Source organism: Triticum dicoccoides, chromosome 4B (assembly GCF_002162155.2).
Source record: "Triticum dicoccoides isolate Atlit2015 ecotype Zavitan chromosome 4B, WEW_v2.0, whole genome shotgun sequence".
In the NCBI taxonomy this organism is placed as follows: Eukaryota; Viridiplantae; Streptophyta; class Magnoliopsida; order Poales; family Poaceae; genus Triticum; species Triticum dicoccoides.
The window spans coordinates 523,656,216-523,668,071 of record NC_041387.1 but is presented as its reverse complement, the minus strand read 5'-3'; the positions used below and the strand labels follow the sequence as shown (position 1 = coordinate 523,668,071).

The window sequence follows — 11,856 nt, the reverse complement described above, 5'->3', positions numbered from 1 at the left end:
AATATTCTGTTAACTCTTCTGCCCAAAACCAATGTGATCAGTTCACTTACATCATACCCAAATATATACCACCTGTGTATCAAATTATAAGAGTTTATGCAAAAATGTCTTATATTTTGATAGGGAGGGAGTATATCTTTTATCCTAGGTATTATAGTACTCCTATTATGTTACCTTGGGCAGAATAGCCAACCACACTTATTTTGAGCGGTAAAAAATCAGCTTGATTAGCCCACTGTCCTGCAAACCCACACTTGCTTTCTTGAGCGGTAAAAAAAAAGTCACCCTTGGCTCACCGCTTTCCTTTCTCCGGGGGAGGGGGGGCTCGCATCCCCGTAGCGCCCTTTCCTCCTTTTCTTTCCCACCCGCACCACGCGGCTGTCCTTTTCCTCCCCTAACGCCGTTACCCGCCCCCGTCCCGGATCTGACGGCCCCGAGCCCCGCCCGCCGCCAGTTGACGGCCCCGATCGCGCCTCCCCGCCCGGCCGGGCCCACCGCCGGGCGCCTTCGTTGAAAACTTCGCAGGGCCAGTATACCACGCTTTATCTTCGCCCGTCGCGAGCGAGCTAGAGAGAGAGAGAGAGAGAGCTGCTGCCCGATAGTACTCCTAGCTCCGCCTCCCCCTTCCACCCTCCCCCGCTTCTCTCTCCTCGGCGCCGCGGAGCTCCAAACCCTCGCCATTTGGCCGCGCCGAACCCTAACCCTAGCCCGCCGGCCGCTCCCCCGCGGAGCACCCCCCGCGCCGCGGCCCGGGGCCGACAGGCGCGCCGATCCGATCCGCCCGCTCCGCCCGCACGCCCGGCCGCCGCGCCGATCGAGGTAGGTCTTGCACGAATCGGCCCGGAATTCGCGGCCCTCCGCTGGCTGCTCGCTCGTCTGCCGCGCGTGAATCGGGCGGTCCCTGTTGCCGCTGGAGCTGGGGGAATTATTTTCGGGTGGGGGAGTTTTAGGGTTTTTTCCCCTCTCTCTCGGGGGATCTGCGCCGGTGGGCGAACTGGGAGCTCCCCGGCGGTCGATCTCGGGGGCGCGTGGCCTCCCGCGCTTGATAGGCTGCTGGTTTTTGGGGCGCGTGGTGGGTAATTTGCGCGTGACGGGCCCGGGGTTTGGGTCGATTCGAGCTTGAGCTCAGCTCACCTCAGCTCGTGCTCGTAGTCGACCGTTGGTTGGAGCTTAGCTTGAGCTGCCCTCTGCTCAGTGCTCCGGGATTCGGGCGTCTGGTAGTGGGCAGGGAGACGTGGGGGGATTTGGGGATGCTCCAGCAGATGCGCGACGCTTGGTTTCTGCTGTTCCCTTCATTTTTTTTGTCGTGGACCTACTTTTCTCTGGCTCCCTCGAGCTCCGAGCTTAGATTGGCTGCGGCAGCGTCCGGGTGGATCCCCTCTTGTCTCTTTTGCATTTTTGAAGATTTGTTCAGCTGTACCCCTCTTTGGAAGGTGTATATGTGGGAGAAAGATGAGAGTTTTTAGGCTTTAGCGAAGAGATGGGAGTGATTGTGCTAGCATCGAAACATTGTAACTTCATTTTGTCTTAGTTTGCTTGATTTGCTCCCCGTATGAGGGGCATGAGGTGTCTGCCGTGAGATTTGGCTGTCCGTTGATTGTAACAAGATGATGTTGTCTTTGTCCTAGTGTTTGTCATTAGAGATTGTAGTGCTGTGTTAGTGTTTCCGTTTTGGATAATGGTAGTGTTTCGTGCGAGGTGAAAGCTGTGGTTTTGCCTGTGTGCTAGTTAAGAGTATTTCTTGCCAGACACTCATGATTTAACCCTGCTTTTAGTGGCCGGCCATCTAGATAACGAGCTCAAGTAGGATAATTGCTACTTGTTCCTGAGTTGTTTTGAACCTTTATCTCTTGCATTGTGCTAATTGGCTTCACTTGCCACCCACAAGCTAACAAATGTGCAACAAGTTCACAGTTGAAACTTAAATTGCACCTCCGTCTATTTCAAAACTGTTCTTTTCTGGCATGGGCACACACTTGAGGTTGTGGATGCCCATATTTAAGCCATTCTCACTAATTAATCAACCATGCTTCTTAGGGCGCTCCCAATTCGTTGGCTCTTAACACGTTATCATAGGTAGTGGATTTTTTAGAGATAATCACCACAATGCATCACATATTACATTTAATTGGTTTAGGACCATGTTTGCATCTCAACCTTGTGGCCTAATTGTGGAGAGAAGGGAATGATTTTGTCTGATATCATGCTCCACTGGCCTTTTGGCCTCCGGAGTAAAAACTAGGGAGATAAGCCACACTGGATCAGAGCATTGAGTACACCGCATAGGGAAACGAGCTAAGAGGCGTATCTCCACTAACATACAACTTGCCTCTCTCTCTTCTTTAAATAAAGTGCCACCTCAGCATTTTGTCTGATATTGTGCTAAGAGACAAGCATTGGGAGTACCCTTAATTCTAATGCATATACACCGGTTGTTTTCAGTTGCAGCTAATCTTGATTAGTTTTCTTATCGCTGTTGAAACATGTTTATGGCTTTAATTTGAATAAGTTCCAAACCCCACAATAGATATGGTTGGCCAAGGTAGTTGGCATATGCACCATTACTTTGCATGCTTTTGATGCTGAAGAATTTTCCTCAGTAGGCTTAAAGTGTTGTCCTCGTGAATCATGAATGCGTGTCCTTGTGGAATATACTGAACTGGTACTGATTCATTTACTGTAGAATCATTGAACAATGTTCTTACGTAAACGTTCTTCAAAATGGGCAGGCTACAGATAAATAGAAGGGACATCTACAGATTCGTTTAGCCTGAGTAAATTCTTGTCAGTCCAGGGTGAGCCTTCTTTGGATGCTGTAAGTTCAGTGGAATCATATTCATCATACCAGCAGGCAGTTGTATCTGGTCGTATTGTCATTTGATATGAAACTTTGGGATTTGCCAATTGCAGACAGTTCACGCTTTCACGGGCATTAGACCCGTAGGGACTTCAGAAATGTCACAGTTTCACCACACACAGCATGGGGGTGATGGTGATTTTCAGATGTGGCAACAACAGATGATGTACAAGCAATTGCAGGAGTTCCAGAGGCAGCAAAATGCCCAGCAGATTGATCATGGAGCCAGAATGCAGCCCTCTTTTGGACAGTTTCAAGCTCCAGCAAGAGCAGCGCCTGCTGATCAATTACCGGTGATAACAAATGAAATGCCAAGCAATGAGGCCACGGCTTATACGTGGCCACAAAATTTTGCTAGTGGTGACCCAAGGTTGCCAAGCAACTCACAAATGGTGAATACAGGTAGTAACACAAACTGGGAGCAGTATGGTGGTGCTCCTGCCATGGGCAATTTCATGAATGGTTCGGTATTTCCAAATACTCAAAGTCAACCGATGCGACCAATGGGGTTAGCTACACAGCAAATGAACCAGTCCTTCTATCAAATACCTGCTACCAGCAGAGGCGGGTCTGTTAACCAGTACCCCCAGTTCTTAGGGATCCCAGCTGATCTCCAGAATGCAATGACAAGGGCAAGCAGTCATCAGCCTGAAAAGGTATCAAGGCCATTTAGCTCGTTAATGGATGAGCCTAGTCCGCAGGAGAAAGGTGCCTCCAGTTCTATGCAGAATTTTCGAGGAAAGGGAGGCTTCTTAAGCAATAGTCCGTTACAAAGTCAAGGTGATAATAACAAGGCAGGCAGCCCTGTTCCAGTGAATCATCTACGACATGGTTTTCAACTCCAAGATTTTCATGGTAGGTCAAACCAACTACAAGCAGGCCTGCAAGAGAAATCAACAATGCAGGTAGCACCAGCAAGTGGTGGCGCTAGCCTTGACCCTACCGAGGAGAAGTTCTTGTTTGGGGATGATGAGGATAGCAACTGGGGAGCTTTGTTGAAGGGTGACAACGATCATGGTAATTCTTTGGATAATGATAACTTTGGTGGTGCTTTGCCATCTCTACAGAGTGGGAGCTGGAGTGCCCTTATGCAGGAAACGCTACAGTCTTCAACCAGTAAAGATAATCCCAAGGAAGAATGGAGTGGCCTCAGTTTGCAGAAAACACAGACAGTCGCTAATAACTCGACTTTACCAGCTCGTGACCAGAGTAAGCTTGCTGCATCAAGCGGTGGACTACAGAATGCACGACCCTCGTCAGCATCTAGCTATGGTGATGGAACAATGAATAATCCAGATTTTACCAGTTTTCAGCATGCTACAAGAAGTCCGTACGAGCAAAGAGATAAAACACCACATGAATCTCCTCGTGCTACTGTTACCAATCATCAGTCAACTGCAGAAGCCAATAATGGGTATATTCAGCAGAGCTTGAAGCAAAAGCAGTCTGATGAATATGGGAGACAAGAACAGGTGCATTTGTCAAATGGCAATTGGGCTCAGCAGAAATCTGAAACGCCAAGAAATAGCTCACACTCAACTGGTGCACCATCAAGTACACATGGATTTTGGATGTCACAACAAAACACTGTCGATCACAATATCAACCAAGAGTCGGGCAATAGCCAGAATGACTGGAAGAGCAACAGCCCCCTTGGACAAGACATCAGCAGTACCCAAAATGTCTTTAATAGTGATGGAAACTTTTGGAAGTCAAGTGGAGGTAATGCAAATTCAGTCCACAGGCTTCAGCAGATGAAGCCTGATATAAGCACTTCGCAAATGCAGAAGGACAGTTCTGATGGTAAAGGTGTTAGTATGATGGGCTCAAGCATGCCAACAATAAACCCGAACCAGCATCAGATGGTTATGGGTCGAACCGGTGAGCATGGTGGGATGAACCATAACATTGGACGTAGGGGTTCAGAAACCTCAGAATCTTTAAGAAGAAGTGCTGAGCCAAGACCAAATGACTGCAACCAGGAGTACCAAAATGCAATACATATGGAAAGGCCAGGAAACATTTTAAATCATGGGCAGCATGTGAACAGTGACCATGCTGCCAGGAGGCATCCTTTCTTTGCTGCAAAAGAATCCCAAAATTCGGGATCAGGTCAGCAAGCAGGGGGATCTTACATGTTGCAGAATCATGCCATGGACAACACAGGGGTAAACATTAGGCATTCTCCGGGTAATCCAGTTTCGAACAATCAGTTTCCGCCTCAGTCACTTCAGGGACAAAATAACCTGAAGCCACGATTTGTCACCAACTCCCAAGTTGCTGCCAATATGGCTTCAGTTAATGAGGTATGGGTTTCTTGCTTAAACAAGCGTTATGATTTACACATTTTTGGTCTCTTGTAATATATTACTTATGAAGCTACTTTCTTAATTTTTAGAAAATGCTGGTGGGGGATGAACACTTTAAATCTCGACATGGTGTCACTAACAGTTCCAGTGCATCACCCTTTGGAGTATCTGATGCCGGTCTGTCTCAGAATAGAGCAGTTCAGAACAGGTACTTCCTCCTTTTCATTTGTAACTACTCTAGCCAGGTTATTCCTGAGTAAATCCTAAATATCCCATCGTTGAAGTGTTAAAGCTTTACCTATGCAATTTATTTTGTGCTCTTGTTTCTCTCGACTTGTCAGAATAATATCTGGTTAGTTTTGACAAGGTATGACTACCACTAACGAAGAAGGCCCACATCCTTGTACGCTACCAATAACAGTATAGTTTTTCCAAATAGTATCAGAATTGTAGGATCATATCTGTATTGCAGAATCATATATGTATTGAAATGGTCTGGAGAGTCGTTATAGTATTGAAATGGTCTGGAGAATCATGTACTGAAATGGTCTAGTAGGATAAGGGTATCGTAAGATTCTAAGATACGTATCGGGACACTGACAACAATGCTTTGATCTATTACAGTAATAGTCAACATTTTTTGTACCACATGATATTATCTTTTGTCATGATTAGTCCTTCCAAGAGTTTTTCATTAGCAAATTTATACTTGTTGTTCTTTATGATAACTGACAAATATATATGTATGTTTAATGTAGTCAACACATGCTGCAACTTCTTCATAAGGTGGACAACTCAACAGATAGCAATGCACTTACTGACATGGCCAACAGTCCTCTCGATAATGTTGCTAATACTCAGCAGCAACTTAATCAATCTTCTTTGCAAGGATTTGGATTAAGACTAGCACCACCGTCCCAGCGACATCCAACTTCAGATCATTTATGGTCTAGTCACACTAATGCTGATGGCAAGCAACCTGAACACTCAGCAAGGGGAGAACACCAGGCCCAGCTACCTTCCACTGCCACCAATTATTCGTCACCTGCTCATCGAAGCTCACAGCCAACACCATTTAATTCTTCGGAAATGGGTGGTACTGGACAGCCAGCTGCACATTTCCCCCAGTTAGGTTCCGGGCAGCAATATCCTGTGCCAGACACAAGATCAGGTTCTGTACCCATGCCTCAGCAAGACAGCACAGCTACAGTATTCAAGAACGTATGGACAAACATATCGGCGCAACGTCTAGCTGGTACCCAATCTAACAAGATTACACCCAATATTCTCCAGTCTATGATGTTCTCCAGCAACCCCAACTTATGGGGTTCGCAAAAGGCAGACGACCAAGGACAGAAGGTTTCAACACCACCTGATGTAGCCACAAGTTCTGCCAATTCACATAATCAAGAGACAAAACAAGCTCTGGACAGTGATGCAGGGTTAGCCTCTTCTGAGATGGCAAATTTTGATTCGACTGGAGCTGCTGTACCCAGAGGGAATCAAGCCCTGCAGAAGCATTCTTCAGACGGGAACTTTGCCATTCCTGCTTCATCCTTGGCACAATTGCGTCAGCAAGGTATCATGAACCCTAGGCAGGGAGAGAACCCTGCAGCTAACTTTCAGGTTATGAATACTTCTCACAACACTGGTACTAATACGAGTGGCATTGGGTTACATGGAAACCCAACAGCTTCAAACCTCCAACAGACAAATTTTGCTCTTCTGCATCAAATGCAAGCAATGGGTCATGTGGATGTTGATCCAGGCAATAAAACTGGAAAGATGCTTAAACCAAATGAGATTAGTTCTGACGCGTCGCAAGTTGACTGGAAGTCTGCTCAGAGGTTTGCACATGGAGCCAATAACTCACTCAGGTCGTCTATAGATAACATTGGCAGTACTAGTGTCCAAGGGTCATTCCCTTCAGACATGAAAATGCTAAGCTTTGCTCCAAGGAACAATGAGGAGAGAAGTACAAGCATACCTTCTCAGATCCCTTCTAGGGAAGTTCTCTCTCATGGTATGGTCATGCGTAATGATCATCAAAGTCAAGTTCAGTCTCTTGGAACAAATGTATCATCCAATTTGATTGAAAGAAGTGAGAGACCTGGGATAAACCCTCAAATGGCACCCTCTTGGTTTGAACATTATGGAAACCAAAGAAATGGTCAGAGTCCTTCTGTGTTTAATGCTCAGAAGACCCCAACTCCACCATATAATGTTCCAAAAGCTTCTTGGTGCATGGAAAATAACTCTCTCGAGGATAGAGCTGATGCCGGCCAAGCTGCCAGGCCTTTGGTGCCTAATATGAAGACAGCTTTGGTGACAAGGCCAAAGAAGCGCAAATTTACAGAACGTGCTCTTGTTTCTTGGCATAAAATCAGTGAAGGCACTCAAAAGTTGAGAAAGACAAGGTGAATTTTCTCCCCTTGCAGGGCAGTAGTTTGGATTTGTGTTGAAGCATATTTTCTGTCCTCTTACTGTTACTCCTCTTACTGTTACTGTCAGCACCAGTAGTTTATGTGACTTGCAGTTACTTATTTGTTGAGTTGTTTATCTTATGTTGCCTTGATGTTGCTAACAATTGTGACCATCTTCAATTGCTGGACAGCACGAATGAGATGGATTGGGCTTGGGCAGCTAATAGATTAATTAAGAAGGTTTGCGCTGCTATACTATTTCAGCTACTTTAGGTCTTGCATATTGGTTCAAAGGGTTTTCATTTGACACCAATTAAATTTCTTAACAGTCTGAGGATGATCCGGAAAGTCTGGAAGATGCCCCGGTAAATTATTTACCACGGAAAAGGCTAATTATGACCACAAAGTTGATTCAGGAAGTTTTCCCTGCTATACCAGCAAGAGTTCTCAGAGCACAAGCTGTATCAGCTTATGAAAGTGCTACATACAATATCGCAATGTTCACTCTAGGAGATACATGCATAATCTCATCAGATAACTCTCGCGCTCTTGCAGATAATGAAAATAAGTAAGTCTTTGTAAACTTATCTTTTTTTGCTTATTCTCTCTTGTGGTCATGAAAGTAAAATTTACTTTTATAACCTCATTGCTGAAAGGCTAATTATTACACTGTCATTGATCAGCCCATCCGAACAAAGAACAAGTGCCAAGCAAATGGAAGACAAGTTATCAAAGGTTGTGGAAGTCTTTGTTGGAAGAATCAGGAAAATGGAAAACGACTATATGAGGTACGAGCACCCTCCACCCCCCACCCCGCCCACACACATTGCTTATTGGCTAGCTAGTTTAAAAAACAACATTGCGGTTTTTCATTTATTTATGGGCTCCTGTGGGGTGTGTGCGCCTGCATATAAAAATATCCAACATAATTTGGTAGAACATCTGAGCATGTTAGAATATTTGTACATGTAAATAGTTGTGTAGTAAAAATAATTGCATACACTGTGCTAGAAAGATAAAAGATTGCCAGAAGGGAAACATTTGGGCCTTCTGGACCAGTCAATTTTGAGGGGCTTATTGAGATGTTAGCTGGCTTGGTTCTTCCTTTCTTTTACTTAATTTTGCTAAGATCTTAACTTCCGTTTATATTGCGTTTTCATGTGCAAAATAATATTTTTGGCTACTTCATCATAACATTTTTTAAGCTGGGCTTGGTTGTTGATGATATATTTTAATATTTCTAGGGCCCTAATTCTTTTTGACTTTGATCATATGGTAGGAATGAACGTTGATATGCTGAATCATAACCAAATGAACAGTGAACATCACTTAGAAATTTTATTTATTCAAATAAAGTTACACTGTTTTCCTATTTTTCTCAAGAATTTTGTTCTTGAACTCGCATGTTTCATATGCGTGGCAATAATCTAATAATCAACAGCTTACTATGTACAGAGATTTCAGTTGCGTCGCATTTCTGAAAACATTAACTAGCTTTTGTTGATCTTTAATTCCTTGTGCACTCTCACTCATGACACCAATTCCATTTTACTACTTTGTTGTCGACTTATCTCTGTTTAATTGATGATAGTTCTCTCAACACCGTTTTCCCTCTTGTTGCAGCTTGAGCAAGAGGGCTTCGATGCTAGATGTGCATCTGGAGTGCCAGGATTTGGAAAGGATTTCAATCGTAAATCGTCTGGGAAGATTCCATGGCCGAAACCATGCAGCTGGTGTCGAGGCCTCATCTGGCTCACAAATGGTTTCTCGCAGAATTTTCCCTGATAGACATGTAATGTCTTTCTCTGTGCCAGGAAATCTTCCCGAAGAGGTGCACTGTTTGGCACTCTAGTGCATCGATTTCTTGCATTGTTCCTCAAACCTCTCCTCAGATCACCTCTGTGGCTACAAGTGTGATTTCCAATGCTCCCTTTTCTCCTGCAAAGCACGGCGTTTATACAGAACGGTCAGATCCAGGGGTGGTTTGGAAATCTCAACCGTCGCATATGCCACAGAGGCGCCCAAGGGATGTGTCCGGCCGATCAACTCAGTGCGGGCTGTTGTTATTTCTCCCTTGTATGAAGTATAGGTCCCTGTATATTGTGGAAAGTATTTCATCATTTTACTGATGAAGGAAGGGTGTTAGCTTCACAATTCGTTAGAGAAGTCGATGCTTACTAGCTTTAGTACATCTAGCGGAAGTTTCCGCTACTTGTCATCTTTTTATCCATGATGATGAAGAAAGAGTGTTGGCAGTTTAGAGGGGTGAATAATAACGAGAGCCTTGTCCTCTGGGTTCTTTTGTTCCTTTAGGAATGGGATGCAAATTGGCTAGCGGTGTCCAGAGTCGAACTGACCTACCTCTCCCCCTTTGTTGTTACTTGTTAGTCAGCAGTTGATTACTTGTGTCATGTAGTGCTGAGAGCAATTCATGGAATGAACAAAAACGCCGGGTAAAGCGCTTGTAAAATGTTGTAATCTTATATAAATCCCTGCGATGTTGAAAGCCCTAATGGGTTCTTGTAAATTTTAAAGTGCGATTATCACCGAGGCCGTTTTATCATATTCTGCAGCAGAAGTTGGCGTGGAGAGGATGTCTGCAGCTACTATTAGATGTCTGAGAGTGCTGCTGATCCTATATTCGGCTTAATTGCTTCACATGTTTTGTAGTTTGGTTTTGGGATGGGTTTTTGCTGAACCAGGAGTGGGTCGTTCGAAGAGCTTGCAGGGACCGGCGGTCAATCTCTTTTTGAAATGAAATCATATTCAGGTGGGGATTTCTCTCCCATTTTAAAAAATGGGTAACAGGAATACAAGATCTTGATATAATGCACTGAGAAAGTAACTAAAGCAATTGCAAGTCAGGAACTAACTAGAAGGAAGAAAAGATCTAACCTGTCTACTTGACAACCCTGAACCAACTTCATTCCTAGCTAAAACGTTGAGCAATATTCCTGAAATAATCATCTACTGACAATCCACCACCACAGAACCACAAACACAAGTCCGAATTTGTGAATCTAGTACATTTCAGCGGTTCATTATTTATTTATTTTCTTTTTCGAAAATCTCCCCCCTCCACTCACCCAAGTCACGCGAACTGCAACTCGAGAGAATCAATCAATCAAACAAAAAACGGATGAAGAATAGGGGCCTCGATCGGAGTTGCGTTTTGAACTGAATGCGTGACTCTCCCAAGCTCGGCCGGACTGCGCGTTCCCGCCGCGTTGCGTTGTGTCATGGGCTCCGGGGAGAACTCGGAGGCGTGCGTGACCGCCGCGTTGCGTTGACGCCATGATAGAGCTCGGCATTTCGAATCCGACTCTGGACGAGCTCGGAGGCGTGGCCGCCACGCGATCACGGTGATATTAATTATGCCCCCACCCCGGCTGATTCGATCGCAGTCTGCTTCCTCCACCTCCGCCTCCCTCCACACCGAACGTACGCGGACGCGCTCTAGTTGTAGATCATGGCGCTTGCATCCGGGTTCTGCCCGCCGCCGTCGTACACCCCGGGTGCGTCCCAGCGCGCCCCCTTCTTCCTGGGCTTCGGCTTCGGCGGCGAGTGCTGCGACCCGTCGTTTGCCGACTACGAGGAGTACGCCCCATCGAGCCCTTCGCCGCTCACGAGCTCCAAGGACTACACTCCGTCGACCCCCCTGCAGTCGCCGGAGCCGGACTACACTCCGGCGAGCCCCGACTACACTCCATCAAGCCCAGACTACACTCCGGCGAGCCCAGACTACACTCCATCAAGCCCCGACTACACTCCGGCGAGCCCAGACTACACTCCGGCGAGTCCTTCGCAGTCGCTCGAGTACACTTCGTCGAGCCCTGTTCGCCTCGCTTTCATGATGCCGCCTCCTCCGCGCGGCGCATCGCCAGACTACACGCCCTTGACGCCGTCAGAGCATGCTGCTACATCACCTTACTACACTCCGTCGACTCCTCCCGGGCGCGCTTGTTCGCCTCCGTCCCCACTGGTGGTGTCTGACGCCGAGTCGTGCGCGTCGCCGTATTACACGCCGTCAACTCCTTCAAGGCGGGCCGCGTCGCCGGACTACACGCCCAGCACGCCGCCTCCATCGCCCCTGGCGTCAGAAGCAGACTCGACCACGTCTACAGCGCGCTGCCGCCACCATCCGTACCAGAGGAGCGGCACTGGCCGGATCAACCGCGGCGGACGTCAGCGAGCCTTGGCATATTGATATCTTGTAATAGAATTGTAATAGGAGCAACAGATTAGATTCTCTTTGTATAAATCTCGA

At 46.3% G+C, this 11,856-nt stretch overlaps 1 protein-coding gene across 2 annotated transcripts; it reads left to right on the top strand.

Moving 5' to 3' along the window:
- The first annotated feature begins 752 nt into the window (after positions 1–752).
- LOC119291221 lies at positions 753–10,152 on the top strand. 2 transcript variants are annotated; one of them, XM_037569939.1, is made up of 9 exons: positions 753–819; positions 2,730–2,815; positions 2,911–5,163; positions 5,256–5,374; positions 5,925–7,583; positions 7,781–7,829; positions 7,919–8,157; positions 8,273–8,377; positions 9,213–10,152. In XM_037569939.1, exons 3-9 carry the CDS (start codon positions 2,956–2,958, stop codon positions 9,439–9,441), a joined length of 4,608 nt encoding a protein of 1,535 aa, XP_037425836.1. In that variant the 5' UTR covers positions 753–819; positions 2,730–2,815; positions 2,911–2,955; the 3' UTR covers positions 9,442–10,152. The 2 variants fall into 2 exon arrangements, with proteins under 2 accessions (XP_037425836.1, XP_037425837.1); XM_037569940.1 differs by lacking the exon at positions 753–819 and having other exon boundaries at positions 2,730–2,795.
- The last annotated feature ends 1,704 nt before the right edge of the window (positions 10,153–11,856 follow it).